The sequence below is a fragment of the Melozone crissalis genome, unplaced genomic scaffold (genome assembly GCF_028551555.1).
Source record: "Melozone crissalis strain CALT ecotype California unplaced genomic scaffold, PUWL_Pcris_2 ptg000063l_1, whole genome shotgun sequence".
Classification (NCBI taxonomy): domain Eukaryota; kingdom Metazoa; phylum Chordata; class Aves; order Passeriformes; family Passerellidae; genus Melozone; species Melozone crissalis.
Genome location: NW_026535841.1, coordinates 9,080,574 through 9,105,191, shown reverse-complemented (window position 1 = coordinate 9,105,191; position 24,618 = coordinate 9,080,574). Strand labels below are relative to the sequence as shown.

Below are 24,618 nucleotides of genomic sequence, written 5' to 3'. Positions count from 1 at the left end.
GTCGGGTCAAAGCAAAAAAGTCACTTCAAATCCAGACTCTTGTTTCTGCCTTTTAACACGGCTTTGGTGTCTTTGGCTGAGAGGCTGGGGGCGCTTGACTTGTGTTTGCAGTGGAGTTCTCAGTGGGGGAGAAGAGAGGGCTGGAAAGTAAAACAAACAAGAGTGTGTTATATTGCAGGAGCAGCGAGAAGCTGCCCATGGGTGGGAATCCAGCAGGGCATGGAGCAGCTTCCCAAAGTGCCCTGGGCTCTGGGAGCCACTCTGGGCTGGCCTGCTGCCCTGGGGATCCAGCAAGGAGCCTCAGAGCTGAGCTGTGGGCTCAGCCTGCCCCTGCTGTCCTCAGAGCCAGCACACCCTGCCCTCAGCTCCAACTTCTCCCCTCTCCCACCCTTAAATGGGCTGCTGCTAATTTTCGAGGTCTCCAGTTGTGTTTGCTGCCTGTTCACCCTGCTGAGTTCAAATTCAGTCACCTTGGTGTGGTCCTGCCTGATGCCCTTCAGGGCTTCTTTTTTATCCCTTTTTTCTTCCTTATTATTCACCTCATTTCATTTGCCTGCTGGCTATTCGTCTCTTCTTGCGCTGGCTCCTGTTCTTGCAGTGGTTTCTCTCTCTCTACAGACCTGTCTTCAAATCTACACTTTAAAGTTAGTCTTTCATGTACATTTCTCATGTATATCTCCAATATTATCTTTCCATTTGAATTGCTGTCTCCTGTGTTCCCTTTATGCAAATAAATGGGCAGTAGGTTTGTGTTAGTGTGGTCCTGTCTGTATTTGTAATGTGCTTTGTCTGCTTAGAAAGCACGAGAACGTTGTCAGCAATTGTTTCTGTGCTGCTGTTCTATGAGTATCAGGTCAATAGGAATATTTAAAAATTAACCTACTTAAAAATAAATCTGTTTCAGGTCCTTTCTGAGCTGGGATCTCTCCCTGAACTATTAACCAATTGACAACCCTGCTGCTAATTGCATGATAAAGTTGATACAAGGATAGATGGTGCTCAGATCCTCAGGGGCTTTTCCATTGCAATTTTTTGAGAGAAGCAGGAGGCAGAAACATGGGCAAGCAGGGTCAGTTTCAGAGGCAGCCGTGTGTTTTATTTCCTTTGTGTGGATCCTTCTCCTGCTTGATGTTCAGTAGGATATTCCACATTGCCCAACCTAAGGAATAAGTGCTGCAGTGAAGAGCTGTGCAGAGAGAAGCTGGAGGCTGTCTTCCTTCTGGGAAATCAGCCCATAAAATCTTGTGCAGTTGGCAGAGGCAGTCTGGCAGGAATGGAGTGTAACCACTCCTTGGCTGAGTGTCCTGGGGATGGGGGATTCAAATGGACTGGAGTTTGCACCAGGGCTGCATTTTGAACTGATGCTCAAGGGCTAAGGATGGTTATTTTATTATCTGTAGGTGTTATTTTTACCCTCTGCATCCCAGCAGCAGACCTGAGGGCTTTCATCTGGCTGTGTGGGTTTTGGATGTTTTCTTCAGGTTCTTTAAGTGTTCCCTGTGTATGAAAGGTATTTACAGCCCCAGCCTTCCCCTGCATGCTTTCTGAGATCTCAGAGCTGTGTAAATTCGGAGGATTAAGGCTGAGTTTGAGCTGGGCTGAGCAAACAGGCGGTGATAACTCCAGCCAGAGGATGGCTGTGGGATGTGGGCTTGTGCCAGGCTCCTCCAGGGCTGATCATTATTTCCTGATCAAACAGAAAACATGGAGTCCATTGTGCAGAAGTGTCTTGCTGTGGCATTTTCAGGGTAAGAAGAGTCTCATTGCAGAGCTGTGCACCCACGTTACTCCCAGCTTTACTTACAAACTGGGCAGTGTGTCCCTTGAGTGTCCGTGGAGACTGCAGCTGTGCCTTGGTGACAGAAGAAAAATGGATTTTCAGGAAGGAGTGTTCCAAATGATGAAGGGTTCCTGCCAGATCTGCTGCAAGCAGAGGTGCAATTGCATAACTAGCTTGGGCTGATAGTGATGGAAAAAGAATCACAAAGGTTTTTATAGTGGGCTCCCAAAATCTGTTGCAGGGCCAGGGTTGCCAGCCTTTGCAGGGTCTTTGTGAGTGAATTTGCACAGCTGCTGGTGTGGGAGGTGTTCCAGGGACAGCTGGAGGAGGGACCACAACCCCATCTCCACATGAAGTGTTCTTTGGTGTCTGTGCATCCACATAAACAAACAGGGAGAGAGAATCTGTGTGTTTCATGGAGGAACTGCCAGGAAGGAGGCTCTGAAGAAAGGCCTAATTCTTCCTCATCTGTAACCATGCAGCCAGTTAGAACCATCTGCACTCAGTCTGCAGCCCAGACAGACAAGGGGCTGCAGATGGAGAGGCTCTAGCCTGCCCTGGAAGGTGTCAGAGAAATTCTGAAGTGAGGACAGGTAGGAGACAGTCCTGGAAGCTATGATAAGTAAGGAACAAAACAGTTTTCTGTATTCTGGAGCAAGATTTAGCAGTGTTGTTTCAGGAAGTGAGAAGAGAAAATGCGCTTGGACAAAGGGATTTACTGCCCTGTGACAGCAAAGGTGGTCAGGTCTGCAGACTGCTGGGGTGGGCAGAAATCACAAGGCTGATGTGAAAACCTATTGACTTTAGGGTCTGACTTCAGATACTGTCACTGTGTGAATCTGCAGGATTTACAGGATGTGCAGAGGGTGGAAATATCTGCTGCTCTGGGGGCCAGTCTCACCTGCAGGCTGGGATTTCTGGATTGAAGTCAGTCAAGGTGCATCAATAAATGTCCCCCCTTGTGATGTACTGTATATTCTGGATCTGCTGAAATTTTCCAGCAATTGCCTGTGCACAAGCCCAGATGCACATCCAGAAATAGTAAGCTCTTGTGCTAAGTGAGGTCCCCAACTTGGAGGTCATAAACTTGAGTAAAAGAGCCATCACTGGAAGGCTCTTTTAGTAGAGGAAATAGGAAGGAAACAAAGGAGGCAAGAACAGAAGCCCCACTAGCTCCCTCGTGCTCTGTGCCTGCAGAGGTCTGCACTGGGCAGCCCAGAGCACAGCCCATGTCACAGCAAGGACATGCTGGGCTCGCTGTCCTGCCTGCCCAGGAACAGCTCCTGTGCCTGTGTCCTCTGCTGGAGCAGGGAGGAAAGGGATCTGGAGTGGTTTTCCTGTCACACAAACGTGGCTTTGTCCCCCTGGCTGCCCCATCCCTGCACTGTCCCCCGCTGGAGGCAGGAGCAGCCCTGGGGCTTCATTCAGGGCTGTTTGGAAAGTGCTTGAGATTCTTGGATGGCACTACAAGTGAATGAATTATTTCCTTGGCTTTGATCCAGCTATAGCTGTATTTCATGAATTAATTTTGCCAGTGGCTCAGCAATGAGACAAGCCTTAAATCTCCAGACAAAATAGGGATGAAAAGCTGCATTTCGAGGTAGGGAATTTTGTAGGATTCAGGAAGGAGAAAAACAGAGATTTGCAGACCAGCTCTGTGGTGAAAGGAATCATCTGAAAACCTGCAGTGAATGTGCTGTGGGTACCAAGGGAAGACTTTCCCTGAAGCATTAACAGAGGCTCAACCACCATGTGAAGTCAGATAGAGTTTAAACCAAAATGGTAATTTATTGGCTTTGAAGGCATCCTTAGAAGTGAATATTGCCCCTCAAGCCAGGCGTGCATGATTTGCTGGTGCTCTCAGGTGGTGGCATTTCCCTGCCCCAGCCTCCTTTCTCCCCCATCAGGGCTCCATGTCACCTCATGCAGCATCTTCCCTGCACCTGCTGTCACCTCACAAGCTGCATCTGGCTTTGTGCAGAAGTGCATGTTTGTGGTGATCGCTGTTTCTAATGTTTTGCTGAATATCAGTTAGCAGATACCATTTCCTCATGACAAGTTTTTTATTAGTTACTGAAGATTAGCAATTTGGTTTTTATCTCAGTAGCTTCCCAGCAAACAGCACAATATGACCTTCTTCAATTGGCATCTTGAACTGCTGCTTTCAAGTGTTATCTTTAAACTGAAAACCAAAGTGAGAAGTTTACACTGATTTATGTTCCTCTATCATTCATGCAGAATAATGCCAGACAGGTATTTTCCTTGCTCTTTCCCTAGTAATGAACTTGGCAAGCTGAGCTGTGTTCTGGTGTGTTCTGTGCCTCCAAGACAGTGCTAATTATTTTAATTTTGGTGGAAGAGTTGCATCTTTGGCGGTTTCCAGCTTGATATATCTGTGTGTGCCCTAAGAGGAGCCTCCAGCCCCCAGGACTCCTGTGCGAGGTGTGCAGAGGGTGGGTGCTGGCTGATCCTCTGGGAGCCTGGGCTGGAATTGAAACGGCTGAATTTTATTGCCTTATTTCTAATTTCAATGCGTCTGTGACCCTAAAGTGCCTGTGCATCATCTCACTTCCCAGGGAAGGGTAACTTTAAACAAGCGAGTGATTTGGAGTGGAATCAGCATGTTGCACACTGAGGCAGTCAATTCACTAATTAAGGGAGAGGGGGAGGAAGTAATCTGGAGCAATCAGCAGGGCATTTCATTCCAGTTCCTAATTTTCTTTTTTTGTTGGGCTTCAGTTTTTCAGAGAGTAGAGAGCTAATGATTTTCATGAGCTCCTTTGCAGTACTGAAGGTGTGTGCATTGATGTGAGCAGTTGTATTGTGATCTCCATTCATGTAAGATACAAATACCTGTCATGTAACTGCTCGAGTCAAAAGAAAGCATTTAGAGAAATATCTGTGGCTGAGTTTTGGCATAGCAAGCAGTGCTTTTAGGGTATTTCCTAATCTATTTACCTCACATTAAAAATAATTGAAATAGATATCCTGCAAAATATTCCCATAAGAATTCAGATTTGATCCTTGAGCAGTTAATAAAAGACATAAGGGAGAAATATATCTAGCTGTAGTGACCCAATGTCATAGTGATTTGTCATATTATTTCTTCAACTCGTTTCCCACACAGTGTGCATGGAGAGAGAGTTTGGTACTCTGTCACTGGGAGTTCAGCTTCCAGTCCTCAGAGATGCCAGGGATAGCAGAGTAATTCCCTCCTCTGATCTCACTTCCAGCGTTAATCATTCTGACATGACATACCTGCTTTTAAACCGTGCTTGGGTTGTGTGTTACAGCCTGGTTCAGGGCAGGCACTTAACACTTAGAAGTGTTCAACCTCTGTTGTGTGTTTGGATCCCATTGATCTCTCTGGCTCAGGGAATTTGTGCTAGGGCTTTAGAAGTGCCTTTCTCCATATGAATGCTGCTGTGAATCAGAGACTGTCAGCCCCAGGGGGGGTCTGATGCTTCTCAGATCAGAAACCAAACAAAACCCACCTCTGTTTCAGTTGAGCAGTTTAAGGCTTCCCTTCAGGATGCTGATTTGCTCATGTGCTGTTTGACTTATGGTTTCTGAGTTAATCTGAAGTGAGCTCATTTTCATAGCCAGTTTCAGCATCACTGAAATTAATCAAACACCTAGCCTGGAGAATATTCATCCTCATCTAATCTAAAATTACTGTTTGTGTTGTGCATGCCTAATTATTCATCTTAAGTCATCTCTGGAAGATACATACTGTCTTGTTTGTGTTTTTATTCAGTATTTATACAGCTTAGTGCTTAAAGGTAGCTGCAAAGAACATAAAGAACTTACCATTCTCTTTTTTTTAATCTCCTTTACAGAAGGACATGTCACTAAAGCCTCAGGAGCGGAAGGAGAAATGGGAGAGGCATCCAGGCAAGAAACCCAGAGAATCTGAGAACTGTGTGTCTGCTGAGCCAAGTGAGAATGGCCACAACAACGATGCCGGGAGCTCCGAGAGAGAGGCAGAGAGAGGCAAGGAGAGGATGAAGAAGAAACTGCCCTTGAAGCTGTCCAAACAGGTAGGGAAACAATCTCACCTGAAGAGATCTCTTGGCCTTGGGCACTGTGAAGTGTTGGCCTTGCTGGGTGGTGAGGTGTCCTTGTAATTGGCTTCTCTGGCTGCCTGTGCTGGTGGAAACAATGCCTCTTAGAAGAATTGTGGCCAAGTGCACAAATCCTGAGTTGAGGCAGGTTCTATAAGCTGTTGTGGAAGCCAGATGCACTGGGTAATAGAAGAAAGAAGGAGCAGGTGTCCCTGGTGCCTGCAGCTCTGAGACTTGTGGCCATGTGCACAAATCCTGAGTTGAGGGCAGGTTCCATAAGCCGAGGGGGAAGCCTGGTGCACTGGGTAATGCAGGAAGGAGCAGATCTCCCTGGTGCCTGCAGCTCTGACACAGTGCAGTGGTTCATACAGTAAATTTGTGGCCCTGATGGTCTTGAACACAAGCAGGAATCATCCATCAGATCCTAACCTCCTTTGGAGGACTTGTGGTGGGCATTGTGCACCTGGAAGCTGCAGACTTGTATGTCCATCTCCTGACTGGAGTTTTGACTTACCCCAGAACAGAGTGTTGAGGAGGAGAGACTATTTGAGCATTTTAGAAGTGGAAATTAATTTTGCAGGAAGCTGTGCTCTGGGCACTCTTTCCTGTGATCCCTTCTAAAATGTGCTGGAGCATTAATGAATGAAGAGTTGTGATGCTGGAGGGAATTATTCCAGAGCCTCCATCTGAGGCACAGTGTGTGCAGAGGGGCAGGTGACAAAGAAAAGGCTCTGAGGCTGGCAGGCTCTTTATCTCTAACTGCTGCTCAGCAGGGAGCTTTGTGAGTGGCTGAGTGTGCATCCATGGGCTGGCAATCCCATGGCACAGCAGCTTCTCTCCGTGGACACTTTCCCAGTTGTCCCTAACAGGGTGCCAAGTGGCAGCCAGTGGGAACAGCAGTGTGCTTGACCTTCCAGCATTTGTTCCGAGCTAGGAAACACACCAAGATGAAAAAAGTGGGTTTTATTCTCCATTTCTCCAGCAGAAAAGAGCTGTTTAACTCAAGCCCACCTTCTGTTCTGTGAAACTAATCCTGTGTGTGTGCCAGACAGCCAAAGATTGAATTGTCCAGTTACTGGAAATGTTTTTTCAGACTTGCAATACTTTAACATTTAAAAATATGATGAAGGTTATGTCATGTAACCCTCCCCTATAACTCCTCCACCACATACTCTTTTGTGTTGATTTAGAAGGGCTCATCACATTTTAGGTTAGAGATTCTCATGGTCTGGTGGAAGTTGTTTCTTCAGTTCTATTACACTGCAGGAAATGCAGTGCATGGCAGGGATTTGTGAGACAGTGGGGACGTTTCCGATTCCTGCAGGAGAAAAAGGTTGTTAACAGTGACATCTTCTACATGAAATGTAAAGCTCTGTTTCACATAGTGCTGTCTGCTGGGGATTTCATGGCACTTCATAGAAGCCTCTGGGGTAAGAGATTTTTGTTGCATACTCTCATACTCTGCTGCCTTAGTTTACCAAATATTTAGTTTATTGGTTATTCAGCTTTGGAAAATGAGGATGTTTTTACTTATTTCTTCTGAATAGTATTTGGCTGCCATCAGTGGTTAAATAGGGGATTTGCTGCCACATTCATAAAAACCTGAATTCAACTTCCATTGTTTAATTTTATTTTTTTCAACCTGTAAGGATAAGTAATAAACTCTAAAAAGAGTGAGGAGCTTGCACAAAGAGTATAAAAGAAAACCTGTGACGAGTGACTCATTAATACATGGTGCCTCTTTAAGTCACACTTAGAATTCCTCTCCTGTTGGAAAGGGAGGTTTTTTGAATACCTGCTATTATCCTAGCTGATACAGTTGTGAAAACCAGACAAGTTTGGAGGTCTGTAAACTTGATAAAAGTAGCAGCAAAATCTAAGCTACATAAACTAGGCTATTCTTAGTTCAAACTCATTGTGCAAATGATATAGACAAATTCAATAAGTTTTATTTCTTTCTAGTAATCAAAAAGTTCACACCTAGAATTCTGGCATTTCCTGCGCCAAGCTGTCTGGACAAATTTTCTGTAATATTTAATTTCCTGGAATTTGGGGGGTGAATTTTGCATCTCAGGGTTATTAAACATAGGTTTATACCTAATTTGGATAGCTTACTGTAATTAATGCTAATTATATTGAGATGTTGCTTAGAAATTGCTGTTCAATTTGAAGCTTTCCTTCTACTCTCATCCCTTCTCTTCACAATACTACTGAATTGTCATCTTTTCTATGCAGCCTCCTCTAATAAATCAAATTGGGCATTATAATTATGGCATTCTGCTAATCCTTGTAGAGAGGTGCAAAGTGGTAAGCTGATTTCAGTGCCCGGTTGTCTGCTTTGTTTAGAAAATTAGATTTATACTTCACTCCATTTGACAAAGCATCCAGATTGCTGTTGCTCCTGAATTTTGGTTGATCTGTACCTCGGGCTAAGGGGAGAGGGCTGCAGGAACCAATCTGTCCTTTCCAGCCTATTGCTCCCAACTGTGTATAAAAATCATTCAAACACATTTATCTCTTGCTGTAACTCAGCAGAGGGAGGAAAAGGCATTTCAAATGGTCCTTTTGTCCAAGATTTGTCAGAGTTTGGGGCTGCTGTCAACACGTGTACACAGGGAAAGGTGCTGACTCCAAACTGCTGTTCTGCAATGGGGAGCAACAAAAGCTCTTGCGATCAGCAGGTGTGTCAAGGAGTGAGGAGGTGTTCAGAGCTGTGGTGAATTTTGGTGTAGCCAGAGTGGGCTGCAGTAAATCCAGCCCCTCTGAAAGGCTGTGACTGCCTCCAACACAGGAGCATTCCTTAAATTGAGTTCATTGCCTTTTCCAAAGGCCATGTCCAAAGCTAACCCAGTGCCTGGGGAAAGGAATCCCCACCACAGCTGCAGGCAGTGCTGGGGAGGGAGAGCAGCCTGTCAGCCCCTTTAAAAAGGGATTTAAAGGTTGGATGTATGATTTTATTAGATTAAGTAAGAGGTACATATATGATGAAACCCCTTAGTTCCAGCGCTCCTACGTTGTTGTTCTGGTTTTGGAGAATCGCTCTTTGAACTTTGAGCCAGGCTTTGATTAGCCTGAGCTGAGCTGTTCTTCTCTTTTCTGGTTTTATTTTTGGACTTGCTTATTCCTCTGGAATTCTGAGCACTGTGGATGTAGAACAGTTGGGATTTTGGTTTTTTCCTCTTTTTTTCCGCCCTTTCTGTACAATCACCACCTTCTGAAAAGAGCTGGGGCTAATAGGAAAGAGTTGCTGTTATTTCCAGTTAGTTTAACCTCGAGCTCTCTGTTTAGTCAGCTTGGGAGCATCATGGTGTGTTGAATATATTTAGCTGTTAAATGCTGCTGTAATAACACAGTGTTCTGCAGATAGTCATTTGTCACGAAGATTAGTGTCTTACACCTCCTCCTTCCTTTTCTCACCCACTGTTTAAATCACCCGGGATGAGGGAGAGTCTCGGGGAAGCTGAGGAGAGCAGGGTGGTGCAGTGTTTAGTGCTCATAAATAGCCTGCTGCGTTGGGAGCCTGGGAGGAGAGGGCAGGGGAGTGAACAGGCCGTGTTTCTCTGGAGGTGTGACATCTCTGAGGCTTGGGCAGAGCTTCCTGCAGGGAGGGAAGGCACAGCCAATTCCCCAGCCTCGTTCACTGCCCAGCCCTCCCCAAACTGCTGAGTGCTATCGGTGATTAATGGATCGTGTTGCCAGGACTGGAACTGCTAAATTGCATTAACAAGTTGGATTACCTATTCATGTGGTTTCTCTGTGATGCTCATCATCTCGTTATCCAACATTCATTAAGGGATGTAACACCCTCCCTGCCCCCCAGGAGGGCTGTGCTCTGGGTTACTGCTGATCTGAGCTAAAGCTGATACACCAAGTCATTTTTTCCATCCAGGATGCTGGTTGTTTCTTGTGATGTCTAGGTGAAAATTGATAGCTCCTTTTCAAACCATTTACGTACCCTTGGCCCCATTTGTGCATGGTGGTGGGGGCCTTTCCCAAGACAGGCCTAGAAACTCATCTGGATAATGAAATACTATGGAAAATTTCCTTTGGCATCATACTGCTCATGCTGGCAGTTGGGCAGTAGGACTGTGTAGCTGTTTAGTTTTGCTTGTATTTTCCAGATAATGGTAAATAGTATTTATCATGCTTGGATGTGAAGCCACTGGTGGGCTGGAGGCAGTGTGTGCTTAGTGGTGCACAGTTCAGAGGCTGAAATGTCCCTTTCTTAGCTGAGATTCAGCAGCCACATAGGAGAGTGAGTCTGAAAAATAACCTTTGGAGGCTTTGTCTTTAGCCAGAGGACATGGATATGCCTGTTCTTCCATGGCTTAATAATGTAGCATTTGGAAGCTGAATTGTGTTTAAGAGGGTCTAGATATAACAGTAACTTATTCTGTTACCTTCAGTATCTCAGTTACTAAAACCCAATGAATTCTAGGCAGTCGGCTTACAGGGGAAAAAAAATAAGAAAAAGAAGAAAGGTTGCCTTTAATGTGGGTTTTGGGGATTGGTTTGGTTTGGTGTGTGCTGCTTTGGTGTTTGCATTTCACTCCTTTTGAGCACTGAAATTATACAAACTAGTTTCTTTTTGTTTCTAATTGATGTTACCCTTTTTTTGTTAGCAGATATTGTTATTTAAACCTTCTTTGAAACTAAACAACAAAGCCAGAGGAAAAAAGTCCATTTTCTTTTAATCAGCAAAACGTTGCTTAAAAGCAGGATCCATTTCTACCTTTGTAAGTACAAGGCTGTACAATTTGGACATGAAAGCTCTTGCAGGGAGAGCTTAAAAAAGTGTTGGCTGGGAGAGCAGGGCTGATAAGGCAGTGCCATTACCTGTGTGCAGCCTCTGTCCCAGATTTGGCCAGGCTGCCTGGACAGGAAAACCAGGATTTGGCTGTCCCCAGTGCTTTTGGCTCCATCCAGAGTGGCCGTGGCTGGAGCGAGGTCACCATGCTCAGTGAGCTGTGGTGCCGGGCTCCAGCAAAGCGTCCCAAACACCAACTCCCTCCTGGGCTTGAGCACAGCCCGGCTGGCTCCAGAGCTCCTGGTGAGGGTGTAGGGCAGGGTCCTGGCCCCGGGGATTTGGGAGGAGCCCTTGTTTGGGCTCAGGCACAGCCCCAGATGGCCCTGCCCTGCTCTCTCACGCTAATCCGCGGCTGCAGAGGCTCCGCAGCTGCCAGGGAGCCGCTGGGGAGCAGCTCTGAAATGGGCAGCGCAGCATCCAGGCATTAGCTTTGCTAATCCAGGGCCTGAAATCAGCCTCATTTCAATCAATAGCAATCTGTTTGCACTGTCAGGAACTAATTTAAAAATCTGCTTTAAGTCCTGGTTGTTAGGCACTTGGTATTCTGTTTCTTTGGATCAAAGTAGAGGGAAGCAGTGGGCATAGCACAGCAGTGGCAGGAGGAGGAAAAATCCTTTGTAAATAAAAAGTGGATGTTTATTTCCCAAATGAAACCCTGCTATTACAAAGAAGTGCTGTTGTTTTTGCTAAATTTATCCAAGAATTCATCAAGATTCCTGAAGTGGCTGCCGAGCCCGCTCTGCAGCAGAGGGAGAACTTTGCAGTGTGTGTAGTTTGTTTAAAATGCTGTACCAACACTAGACCATTAAAGTCTGCATTATAGCTGTGGCACAGGTAACTTCATCATGGGATTGCAGCCACCTTTGGAGAGCTACAGCACAGTTTCCATAGCAGATTTCTGTGACACACTGCTTCAGGAGTAGTGCAAAACAGTGCCATAAACCCTCTGGGAACTGTGACAGGAGGCAGCCTTTGCTTAAACCAGAAAAAATGTATTTCAAAACCCTCTGCAGTTCTGGTAGGGAAACACAAATTGAAGAGATCGTGCTCATTAGAATTGTGGGGTGTCCAATACTTTAATGCCGAAGAATGAAACAGAAGCATGTGCTGGGTTTTACTACACTGCAAATATTATTTTCTGAACAGTGATGTAAATCATGTTTTGGCTGCTAAAAGGGTGATATATAAGAGAATGTGGCTTTGTCTTTTTCACTGGATAGTGAAACAGTTGCTTGTCTGGAGCAGTGGGTTCCCCTTTTGTAGCTGACCCCCCTTTGCCAGGATGGGTGCTCCAAGTGCCCCACTTGTCTCTGGTTAAGCCACGCTGGTGCATGTTATGTGTGTGAAAAATCAAATCAGTTATGAGCTCCATGTTTTAAAACTCTTGCTGGTCACCTTTAACTTCTCTGCCTGCATTGAGATGACTGATAATGATTTTAGGTCACATTTGCTTAAATATTGCCTCAGAGAGGAGCAGAATAAAGGGAAACAAGGCAATCCTCTCTTCTCATGACAGTCTGTAAGTAGCTGTGAATGAATCTCATTACAGCAGCTTCTTTTGAAAGGCAGAAATAAAAAGGAAATTTCATTGCTAACTACTTATGTGGCATTAGATGCTATAAAAAAGGTTGGTGGTGGTCATTGGTTACATTGTTATAAAAAAAGAGCTAAATGGTCTGTAATTTAGAGACGGGGATTTAATTACATGAAGTAATTTACAGGACGCTATAACCACTTGTATCTTTTTCTCTGTTGAATATAATTGCTTGACACAATGCACTGAGTCCTCTTTCTTTTCCTTCTTCCTTCCTCTCACTTTGTTTTATTTGTGGGTTTTTTGGGGAAGGTATCAAGATAAAGCACTTCTGTTGGATCTTGTGATTTTAGCAAGTTGAGAAATGGAGTAGTGTGGGCTGTTTGAATAGATTCAGAGCCCTGGCTGGAGGTTTTTATTGTACATATCTTCATAGCTGTGAGCAGGACAAGTTCCAGGTGTCCTGTGAGATGTGTACAGACATTATTCCCAGATTTAGTGTGGATGCTGCAGGAGGAGCTGGGACCCTGAGGGAGCCACAGTGTTTTTGGATGTTGTTTTTCTGATTTGGACAAGAAGCATCTAAAAGGTTCCTTCATGTTGATCTAAGCACTGGCTGCCCAATATTTTAGCTAACTGCAGAAGAGGCTGGGATCTGTTACCTCATTGTAGCCTCTGTTCCTCTGCTTGCACCTCATGTCTGCAGTGATATTTGGGATGATCACGGGTATTTTTATTGGTGTGAAATAAGCACAATTGCTGCAGACAGCCAATATTCTTCTCCTAGCACACTTACCGGTGTGATGACTAAACCATCTGCGCCACACCTGTCTAAATCTGAGCTGATTCCAAACAAAATGCCATCCCAAAGTCACAGGTGGTTGAGGCAGGATAAATACCTTTTCCATGAGGTCCTGTTCCTTTTCTCATGCAGAACTTGTCCTTGCTGACTGCTGGCTGTGGCTCTCAGCTCCTGCAGGAGGCTGCTGGGGTACCCAGCGTGCCAGGATTGCTTTGGCAGCTGCCAGTCCTTGCCTGAAGTCATCCAGTGGCACTGCTCCAGCTGACTTGGCTTTCCTTGTGGCAGCCTCTCAAAACTGAGCTATATTCCGCCTCTCAGTCCTTGTGCAAGCCTCCCAAAGCTGAGCTGTGTTCCGCCTCTCAGTCCTTGTGGAACCCTTTCAGAGCTGTGCTCCACCTCTCAGTCCTCATGGAACCCAAATCTGAGCTGTTTTCCGCCTCTCGGTCCTTCTGGAAAGTCTACTTGACTCATTGAACTGAATAGTAAAAACAAGGAAAAAAACTCTTTCCAGAGGAAATCTTATCCACTGGAATAACATTGCTAAAAGGATCCAGGGAGGAGGTAATGGATCAAGTAAGGGGTGTTGTCCAGGGCAGCCTGAATAACAGTGCCATGATGAGCAGCCCAGTGATGCTGTGACATTGCAGCCTCCTGGAAGGTGGCACTAGATCTCATGAAGTTGCTTTTCTGTTGGTTCTCAAAACTTTCAAGTGGTCATAGGGCAATATTTTATAATTTGACATGACATTTATTGGCTGTAGTGTCAGTGAGAAAGATGTCTTTGGAGTTAGAGCTTCAGTCCTTTTAGGATGGAAGCTGGAGGTAGCTCAGCTGGACATTGTGGAGTACATCTGCAGCTTTAACATGAAAAAATGAATGTTCCAGTTTCCAGTTACTTTTTAGCTCCTGTGGAGCAATTTTCAGTGTATAAAGGTGTAAATGAGGATGACAAAAAGAGTCATATTGTGAGTGTTGCCTGAACTGAGGGCTTTGAACTTGTTCCACATTTGTACATGTGCTCCTTTCCTTCCTGGTTCAGGCTGCAAAAAGCGACGATATAAAAATAAAGCATTTATTCTTTCCTTACTGCATAGGAATAACCATAACAACTGAACAAAGCTGAGATCCTCAAAACCCAAACCCCATTCTGCAGAGCTGGATTTGGTGTTTTCCCACCGTGTGTCCATGCCCTCTGTCAGAGGGGCTGGCAGTGTCACCTGGAATGCTCCTGGGCTATGGCTGGGAGCCACTGGAGATTGCCTCCCCATTCTCGTCTCTCACTTTCCTTGCCACTGCCTCATTTTGTTCATAAAGCAGCTTGTAATTGAGTGTTTGACAAAGAAGTGTTTACAAGCAGTGTTTCTTGTGCATAACTGCCTAGCTGAGGGGAATAACAATTTGGGTCTGAGCTTCAGCCCTCCTTTGTCACTGTCGTATCATCGTCACTGGCAGAGCTGTCTCTGCTTAAAGAGAAAGATGGATTAAAATTGTTCCAGGACATGGCACCCAAATGGGAATGTGTGGTCTTGGAAGAAGCTGCCTTCTCATCCTTTGTCAATGTCCTGATTTTGAGTGCACCAAGGTGTTAATTAATTACCAGGTGAGGTGACTTTGGAGTCTGCTGTTTTAGGGAGAATTCTCTTCTAGCCGTATGAAATGTGATGGTTGGAGTTCTGCCAGATTTTAAACCTTCTCTAGCCATTGTGGTGGGTGAGATGCTGTCCTCATCTGTGTGGGGGTATGGTTGGAGTTCAGTCTTCATGGGTTGAGACTGACAGTGCAGATGGGACTGGTGTAATCAGAATAAAAGCCACATTTAGCTATCACACAGGAAGAAAGGGGCTCTAGGATTAAGCTTTTTAGTTCAGGCAGCATGTGGGTGTTTCAATTGTCCATGCTAAAACCCTTCTGCAAATTATGCCAACCGGGCAGGGTGTGAAGGGAATAGAAGCAATGAAGTTATGCGTGAGTAAGGAACAGCTCAGGCTTTATTTAGACCCATTACAGGCCATTAGCAAAGGGGTTTTTTTTCTTTTGAGGGGGGTGTCTTTTAAAGGGGCTGTTTGCAGGAATTAGCATGTTTGTTCAGGAGTGATGGGAGCAAGCAAAGGCAATCCCTGGATTCACCCAGGAATAACCAGAGGCACGTGGAGCTCCAGGATGGGGTGCTGAATGGGATGGTTCCCCTTAATGCTGATACCAGTCTGTGACTCAAACCCTCACACAGAGTGAAAAGAAATAAATCACAACACATGAAACAAAAGTCATGCAGTCAGGCATGAGTAAGAGTGGTACTCAGCCTTGTGGCCAGTGAGATTAACTCCTTTCCTGCTGCTTGATGCAAGCCTGAAGTGATTTCTGTAGCAGCTTTGCCAGCGTCAAATCTGCTTTTCTGGGTAGAGTTATTGCTTATTGTTTGATGCGGGTGTGTTGAGCAAAACCAGACCAACAGTCAGAGCTTTACTGACAAACTAGGAGAGGGTTAATGTGTGACTGCACTGCTCAGAGCATCTGTGAATTAGTGCTGCTGCTTGTCAGAGATGTTTGGCTGTAGCTATGTACTGAACTGGTAAATTCCTGTAAGGAGATGACCACACCACTCTCACATCCAGAGTGACTTTTATTTGTCCTCATGCAAAGAACTGCAGGTGTTTTGCTAAGACATCTTCCAAATCCCCTAGTCTTGTTCTGAATCATCCTGCTGCTTTGAGGAGCTCAGTAAATAAACAGTGTGGTTTTATATGCCTGTACAAATGCTGGTCTCTTACAGCTGGGTATTTCCTCCCTGTTTACCTGACTTGTCAAGAGCAGAGGCAGAAGAAAAATGTCCTTGTGACAGCTTTTTTTTTTTTTTTTCTCCTGATAGTGAAGCAAAGGAATAAAGGGATTATTTTTTTTTTTCCCCAGACAGTCTACCCACAGCAGCAGCACCAGGGACCTGTAGTAAATTGATCAAGGAACATATTTGACCTTAGGGCTGCTTGTTAGAGAACATTGTTATAGGCACGTTGTAATGGCAGATGTAATAAAGTCTGCATTGTCCCAGAGAAAAAACCAAAACAGCAGCATGTTTTGTGGTGGGTTTTTGTGCTGGTGTTGGTGGGGGTTTTTTGTGTGTGTCTGTGTTATTTAGTAGGAGCTGCATTGTTGTCTGATAACCCTGGGTCACCTCAAATAGGCATAAGCCTAAGGCAGAGCCAAAAGCAGATGTTTTGGTAGTTAGAGGTTTCATTGACCCAAGAAACAGGGAGAGAATATTTTTCAGGAATTAGGTATCTATATAGTGCTTTGTGTTCATCCAGCTATCACATACCTTTGTAAAGATGATTTCAAAAACCCATTTTTATTGCTGCAGCGTTTGAATCCTAGCTCCTTGAATTGCATATTTTTCTTAACTTTTCTCCAGTTATACCGTTACCACCACTCTGGATCTCAGCATTTACTGACCTGCCAGTGCACTTTAAGAATAGGGATTTATTTACAGTCCCATGATAGCTGGCCATCAGAAATGATTATTTTTCTATGAGAGTGTTTCAGTGGCTTGAGACTTGGTGCTTGTGAAGTCTGAACACATCTATGTGTTCTTCCTATGAATTAAAAAATAGAGAAGAGGATTAACTTTGTTGGGAGTTTCCTCCCTGTGAGGGTGGGGAGGCCCTGGCTCAGAGTGCCCAGAGGAGCTGTGGCTGCCCCATCCCTGAAGTGTCCAATTCCAGGTTGGGTGGGCTGAAATCGCCCACATAAGGGTTCAGTTAGTTGAGAGCCCAAATCCCAGTGACCTGTTGATGCAATGTGCCCCTCGTTCACTTCAGCATATACACAAATCCCTTAGATCAAGTTTACTCTCATTTCTAATTTCATATTCTGACACCTTTCACTAGAATAAATGTCTTTCTTCTAGCTTGATAGATCCAGGCACATAAAATGTACAAGCTGTTTTAAGATGTTTGTTGTGCTCCTTTAATGAGACTCAAAATAAGATTTCTGATCATTCCAGAGGCTTCCTTCTGTGGCATCATGTGCTCGTTTTCCTAATGGCTATTATTTATTTATTTTGCCAGGATATCTGTAACTTCCACAGGCAATAAGAGGAATTTCTCCTGCTTCAGCTGTGTTCATTTGCAGGCTGTAGACAAGGAGAGGATTTTTGCAGCCCTCAGCACAGTATCATTGATCAGGTGTATCCTGCTGTTCAGGGACCTGTGGGGATGAGCTGTCACAGCCTCAGGTGCATCTGCTAAACCTGCTAAAAAGCTGAAGGGCTTTTCCACTTGCTTCCTGCAGCAAAGGCTGTTAATGCAGCTGCACAAATGGGAGCCCTTAGTTAATTCCTGGTTAGGTATTGACACACTTGTTGACTTGCAGCTTGTTCTGACAGAATTAGGACTTAATCAGCAGAAGTCAATCTTTTCTTTCTGCCTATCCAAAAAATGAGCTGCTTCCAGTGCTGAACTATATATGCTACAATAGCAATTAAGCAAATGATACATTCTTTTTCACTATCAGATAGTGTCTTTCACCTAATAGTCACTCTGTAAGGTATTAACTTGTACATGATATTTTTATTTCTATATTGAATATGACTCTTGATCTCTAGCATGATGGTATTTGGTATCTGAGTTGGTTTTTTTTATGTTTCCAGACTCTGCAGACACATAATTTTAAAACCCCTTTTCTTTGTTCTCCTCAAAAAATAACTCTGGGAGAGGAGGAGATGCCATATTCTTGCCAGTAATGCTAGTTGGTAAAGTTGTTGAAGGATTTGTGCTACTAGATTATTGGGCAAGAGGATGAATTTCTTAGCCATCCTTATCTGTAGTGGGGAGAAAATAATTTTTACTTCATTTTAAAAATGGCTGCAATACAGAGAAGAAAAGTAGCAGGGGACATGATGATTATTGTGTTACCGTACAGGAAAATGCAACACTATATTTTCAACCTAAAGAAGGCAGAGAGGAGGTCGTTGCTGTAGGAGTCTTGGTCTGGCAGGGTGTGAGGGACCAGCCTTAAGCTGTGGAGCCTCATCATCCAGAGACTTGTCTGGATTTGGAAGCAGCCCTGGCACATCAGCTCAGAGCTGACTCAGAGCACAGCCAGCTGGTTCAGATGGAGGACAGGAGAAGAGTGACTCCATCCAAGTCAGGATTTCTGCATCATGCCAGATGAATGTGCCAGGTCAGGTGCCCAGGATGGGTGCCAGGATCGGGTTTCAAGGACTTGCTCAGAGGTGCTGAGCACCATTCAATGATTTAATCCAGCAAGAACTTTGCAGAAATCTCTGGCAATTGCTGAGGATGATCTAATGCTGGTATTAATCATCATCTCATGATTGAGGACTAGGTGTGAGTGCTGAGGGTGTTTCCACAGCACAAACCCAGGCAAGGATCTTGATAGCAAACTCGCTGAGCCAGTTTTTAAGCCTAACCATTTTATTTTTCTTAATTATATACCCTCTAAAAGTCTTCTCGGGTGAAGAGCTAGTTAGAAGTACTGAATGTGTAATTTTGTGGTTTTCTGTCCTTGGTAACTGGCTTCTTGGGTAGCTTTAGGAAGGAATAGATCCAGTTAAGGAAGCTTCAAATAGGGCTCAGGTATCTGCTGCTCTGAAATAGCCCCACTTGATTATGAGCTTAGAGTGTGAAATGTACATAGAGCTGATTGCAGTGAGCTAAACAGGCTTACCAAGGAAAAAAATAAATCTGCAATTCAGTGTTAATTCATTTATTTTATTCTTCCCAGAAGTGGCATTTGGTTATGTGCTGCCCTTAGCTCAGAGACCCAGACCTCCACCTCTCATTTGGTCCTTTGCTTTTCTCGCTGACCTCAGGTGGGAAGTGGCAAAAGGAGCTGTCAAGGTCTAACTGGGTGTGAGGGTGGCACATCCGTGCTTCAGGGGGTTTGGCATCCAAAAGATTTTTCCTACCAGAAGATGGGAGGGAAATAGCAGCTGCTGGTGGGTTGTGTTGGCACCTCCGGTGTTGGTGGCTTACATTCTGTTTGCTGAAGCTAACTGGAAAATATTCCAAATTCTTCAAATTCTGCCTGCCCAGCAGAATCCATGGGGAGTGCGGCATTCCTGGCCGTGGGAATGGTTGCCTCATTTAGCAGCAAGTAATGACTACTCAGTGGCACAGGCTTCAGCAGAGAGGAGGAGCAGGAGTGCAGGCCCATGGGGATCCCAGCTTGTTAACCTGGGCTCTGCTCCTCATGTGTGCTACCTGGAAGGAATCTGGGGTGCATTCATCCATGGCACAGCCCAACCTTGGCTGTGCTGTGAACGTGTTCCCGTGGAGCTGCTCATGTGGAAGGGGGACAGTTGGGCTTTGTGTGAGTGTGAATGCATGTGCATGTCTGTCAGGTTTACTCTTGCAGCTTAGCTTAATTCATTACATAAAGCCTGTTTGTCACACATGGCTTTAAATATCCACGGGCCAGTCTCATGTACTGACTGCAGTGCCAGTTGTAAATACAGTGAGGAAAGGAGGCAGTTTACCTCAGATCCAAGCACAGGGGATGAATGTGGCCTGTGATGGGAATCCTGCTCCTGACCCAGTGCTGTACCTGCCTTCACTGAAGCACCAGAGGTTCAAGTGACTTGTCAAAGGCTGCAAAGCAAGGGAGCAGCCCCACTGACATTTGATATCAGGAGCCTTCTGCTTCCCAGTCTGCTGCTGATTTACACTTTCATCCTTCAGTACACATAACTGCTGCTTGAATTAAGCCATGACACATCTTCACTTCAGTGTAAAATGATTTCAAGTTAGACCCTGCAGAAGGAATGTTGTTCCTCCCGCAAACACCGCGCAGGTTCAGCCCGTTCCCACCTGGTCCTTGTGCCAGTTGAGCAGCACCAGCTAATAAATTACAATTATTGAGGTCTCAATCCATCATGTCTGAGGCATGGTGTTGCCTGTTCCACTGCATTGACCGGGGCCGTTTGCTGGCTGCTAATGTGCTGCGGTTTTACTCTGTCTTGTCCCGTAATGATGGCATCCCTTGTACCAATTTGAATCCTATTAGATTGCAATTAATTTCTCTCTGCTGCAAACTGAGGCTGAGTCAAGTGCTGTTCAGTGCAGAGCTTACAACATGGATGTATCACAAGGGTGAAGTGCTAAGAACCCAGCCTGAACAATTTTTTAATCTGTGCTTCATGTTCCCCAACTTCCCTAATGGCACTAATTAGCAAAGCAAATTCCTTGCTTTGGGAGCAGAGTGTGAGCAAGTGAGGAGCAGGAGGATATAACTGGTTTGAGAATGAGAATCAGAAAGGGGGGCAATTGCAGGAAGCTGTTCTTGTGGGGGAGGGATCTCTGCCTGCAGGTACAAGAGGTTTTTATTTCACTGCAGTGGGACATTCTGCTACAAGACTTGTTGAGCTGGCTTTGTTTCACAGTGAGTCGTTTAATGCATGGAAAGTCCTGCTGCAGGATCCATGAGGAGCCTATTCAGGTGTTGCTTTGATGTTCTTGGTAGGAAAGTGCCTGGGCAAGGTTAGTGCTGTGTTAGGATCAATGTTTCTCTGCCTTTGCAGGTGCAGCCTCATGGGCACAGACAATGCACAGGTGCATTGAAACTCCTCCCTGAGAGGGAAATCCTCAGGGCCCCAGGAAATCTTAAGTGATCTTCCTCAGCTCTGTTTCTGTAAACATCCTGAGAATGCCAACACACAGTGCAGTCACTTGGAGAATAGCTGAAGTTGCTCCCTAGAGGAAAATTGAAAAAAAAATTCTTGGTACAAGAACCCCCATCTGTCCTTCTTGGTTGTCAATGCAGCGCTGGAGCTGTGCTTTCAGTGCTAAATAAATATGTAAATGTCAGCACGCAGTCATGAAACAGTTTTGTTTCGTAGTTCAAGTTCAGATTTTGGAGAAGGAGCTTGATTGCACCATCACAATGCGGTTTCTGCTGGATAGATTGATCCTTGGAAGCAAACTAGATTAATACTAGGAGGAGACGGATTTAGAATTCATCCTTCTCTGTGGTTTCTATAAACTGAGCAATACTTCTGGGTTCTTTGTTGCTCTAGCAATTTTCTCTCTGTTGGATGATGACCCTTTCAATAAGTGGTCATCCACATTGAATTTTTCTGACTCAGAGCTTTAAAAACAGGGCTTTTTATTGACTATAGAAATCCCATACTGTAGCTTGACCTCGCTGTCGGCTTTCTTTGGAGACTATACAGAGATTTCAGCTAATGCCAAAAGAAGCCGTTCACCTTTTAAGCTTTCTTTTCCCTGGCTCATAATCTACATCTGAGTGAAATATAAAGTGTTGCTTATCTCCCATCTGCAAAGCTTCAGTAAGCTCTGGGCTACAAGAGCCCAACAGCTCTGACGCAGCTCTGCAGCACCGGAGCTGCCACGGCCCTGGCACAGATGGCTTTTGGGGCAGGCAATTGCTCAGACAAAATGGGAATATTGCCTTAGTTTTCTTTACTTACAGAACCACTCACATTGGAAAAGAGCTCTAGGATCAAGTATTGCATGTAAGCTTTGTGAACTTACTGTCATTTATTAACTTATGATTGCTGTCACATACGACACTGAGAGCCCGCTCGGCTCCCTTCAGCAAAGGGAATGGAATTCTACTCAGTGTAAACCCAAACAAGAAAAGGAAATGCTGTTACATATTCATATTTGCAATTTGTATTTGAAATCTCACATTATATTTGTTCCAAATGGCCTTTCACTGAGAGTTTACAGCTCTCAGCACAAAAAAGATATTTGGGGTGGGATAGGAAGGAGAAGGAATGAAGGAGAGGATGCAAAGAAATTAAGAAAGCTTCTAAAGGACAATTCCAGTATTGTTTGTCAAGCTGAAATGGTTTTATCTTTAATTTTGAGGCAGGCACTCTGAATTTCATATGCTGCTTTCCTCCTTAATTAAGTAATTTTGTTCTACTGCATATTTATACCGTGTCTTACTACTGTAAGTAAGTGGCTACAATATTACCTCTAAGCAAGGCTTCTTGAAATGATTAAAAGTTGATGTTTATGTGTGCCTGTAGTTTTGGGGCCTTTCCACTGGAAAGAAATATTTCACCCTGATTTATACTACATGAAAATCCCCTTAATCATAGCAGGAGCAAAGGTGGTTTCTGGAGTGAGGTGCAGAAGGTGTGTGGGTCATCTCTAGATCCACATATGACCTTCAGCAGGTTATTTAAGGTGCTTTGTTCACAACTGTTCCGTGTCTAAAGCCAGGCATAACACCTTCCTATTGCACATAGGAGTTGTAGGTTGACATTTTGTGACCATTACATATTCCAATATTGCTGAGACTGGGATAGGCTATAAAAAGAACCACTCTAACCTTCCATGTGCTAGGAGTAGGAATTTGACTTTCAGGCTCCCTTCAGAGCACCTCGAATATAAAGCTATCAAATCTGCATGTCAGATTACAGAATAATGTAAATGGTGGATGTTGGTGGATGAAGGGTACCGATGGCAGTCTCTGAACCCTGTCAAAGTGCTATAAAATCAAACTTGCGAAAATGAAGATTTTGAGAGTACCTTGTTAGGTTTGTGAGGGGATTCCACGCTGGGGTTTTGCTTTGAGTTACTCTGTGCTGCTTAGCAGAGGAGAGGTGGTGACTTCACAACTGCACCCCTGGGCTGAGTGCAGCCTAGGAGAGATGTCGGCTTTTTTATCTGTACTTGGGAGGTATCTCTAGATGATGGACCTCTGATTTACCCTAAAATAAATAAATGGATGAGGGGGTAGGTCCATCAGGCTGACACATGCTGATTTGCGCTCTCTCTGGTGAGCAGGAAGGGAAGGGAAGGTGGCACAGCAGGTTGAGGTGGAGCTCCAGGGAAGCAGAGCAGGTCTCCATTGCTGTTCCCAGCTTGGAATGCTGGATTTCCCCACCATGGCTTATCATCTGCCCCCTTCTCCTGAGAGCTGCTTTGCCCTGCAGGCTGCCCCAGTGAGTGCTGGAGACTGACTGTGAGCTGCTTGCAGTCAGAGGAGATATTTTCACAGTTTACATTGCCCCAGGGTCTGACCTGTGCTCCCCTCTTTGCAGCTCTCCCTTCTCTCCGTGCCAGGGATGTGAAATCCAGACCCTCTCCTAACATGCACTGGGCAGTTTGTGTCTGTGTCTCTCCAGCTGGAAGGGCAGTGGGGGTTGTGGGCATTGATTGCTGACCCTTTGAAATGTTGGCTCTTTCCAATTGCTTGAATTTTTTATAAATATTAAGTCTCTGCATAAATGATCTTGTACAACTTCTACAAAGCATAAAAGAGGAGAGGTTAAATTGAAAATGAGGTATATTGGACTTCAGAGCACAAAGATAAATACGTATTTAAGTTGAAGTTTAAATGAATAGTTCCTCTGGATATGTACTAGTGGGTTCAGAGGGTAATTTTTTTTCCTTAACCTTAATATGTTCCACTCTATCCGTGCAGATCTAATTAGCGAGAGCAGCACTAGCAGGGCTGAGGCACTGTCACTGTGCAGGCAAACTGGGCAAGGCAGAAGGATACCAGAGTCAATAGTCTGGGCTTTTTCCCCATTTGTCATTAAGTTTCATTCGTCTCAGTCCTGGCAGCTTGCTGATGTTTCCATCAGTGGCCTGGCCAGGGAGGATATTCCATATGCTGCATAACCCCAGGATATCACTGGAAAGGGTGGGCACTCCAAATATACTGCAAGCTAGTAACTCTTGCATTATTTATCTTTTGGTTTGATTTCTTTCCTTTTTCTTTGACTTTTCTGGAGCTGCTGGTTATTAGGATAAGTGATGCATGAAGACAGTAAGTGATTGCCAATCCTGTGCTGTTTTCAGTGGTTTTTAGCTGGTGCACCTTCATGGATGTGACCATCTCTATTTGTTCCTCTGCCACTTGACACGTCCTGTTTGGCTTCTTACAGAAGTGCCAGATTTTGCATAGATCCATCTGTGTTCTTCTCAGGGGCCCTCTTTGGAAAACGCATTTTCCAGGCAGGAAGTTTTTCAAGAGTATTGCAGGGTGCTTGTACAGTAACACAGACAGAGCCCTTGTGAATATCCTCAAAGTGCAGAGGCATTTTCAGATCAGAGGTGGATTAAAAAAGTTGAAAAGACGATTTTATCATGTAAAACTTAGTTGATTGTGATTTCTGCGTTATTGTAACATCAATCACAGTGGTTGGCAAGTCATCACAATTGTGCAGCTCTAACAAAAATGGGAGTTAGGCCCATGGCTTTGAGAATTCCTGTGACTTTGAAACCAGTGAAAGATTTGGGTTGTGATCTAGAGATGAGGAAGTCCTCTATGCTGGTTGTTTAGAGTTATCAAACCTAGTGTTCAGAATCATAATATTGTCCACAAAATAGATGATACTTCAGCATAAAATATTTAAATCTGTATACTTGCCATTTAGGTACATAACTTTCAAGTCCTGCAGTTATGAAGGCTGATTTAAAGGCATTTTGAAAGGAAGAAAATTTAGATTTTCAGATTTCAAGACTCCAGGGTGTTGAATTTGAGAAAAATCTACTAAATATCAGAAGACTGCCAACTCTCTTGAGTTAATGACTGTGTTCTCCTGTCACAATGGTTGTGCTTCATTTTGCATTATAATGTTGTCTAACAGCAAGTGGCACTTCTGATTCTTTTGTAATTTCCAAGCAAAATGCTGTT

The 24,618-nt window shown here is 44.6% G+C and overlaps 1 protein-coding gene across 16 annotated transcripts in view; it reads left to right on the top strand.

Moving 5' to 3' along the window:
• Positions 1-24,618, top strand: part of FBRSL1 (fibrosin like 1) — a 497,701-nt gene that overhangs the window by 128,822 nt on the left and 344,261 nt on the right. For all 16 annotated transcript variants that reach the window (XM_054288699.1, XM_054288697.1, XM_054288692.1 and 13 more), the window contains exon 2: positions 5,620-5,820. In XM_054288699.1, the coding sequence (XP_054144674.1) occupies positions 5,620-5,820 (201 nt within the window). The remainder of the gene's footprint in view (positions 1-5,619; positions 5,821-24,618) is intronic.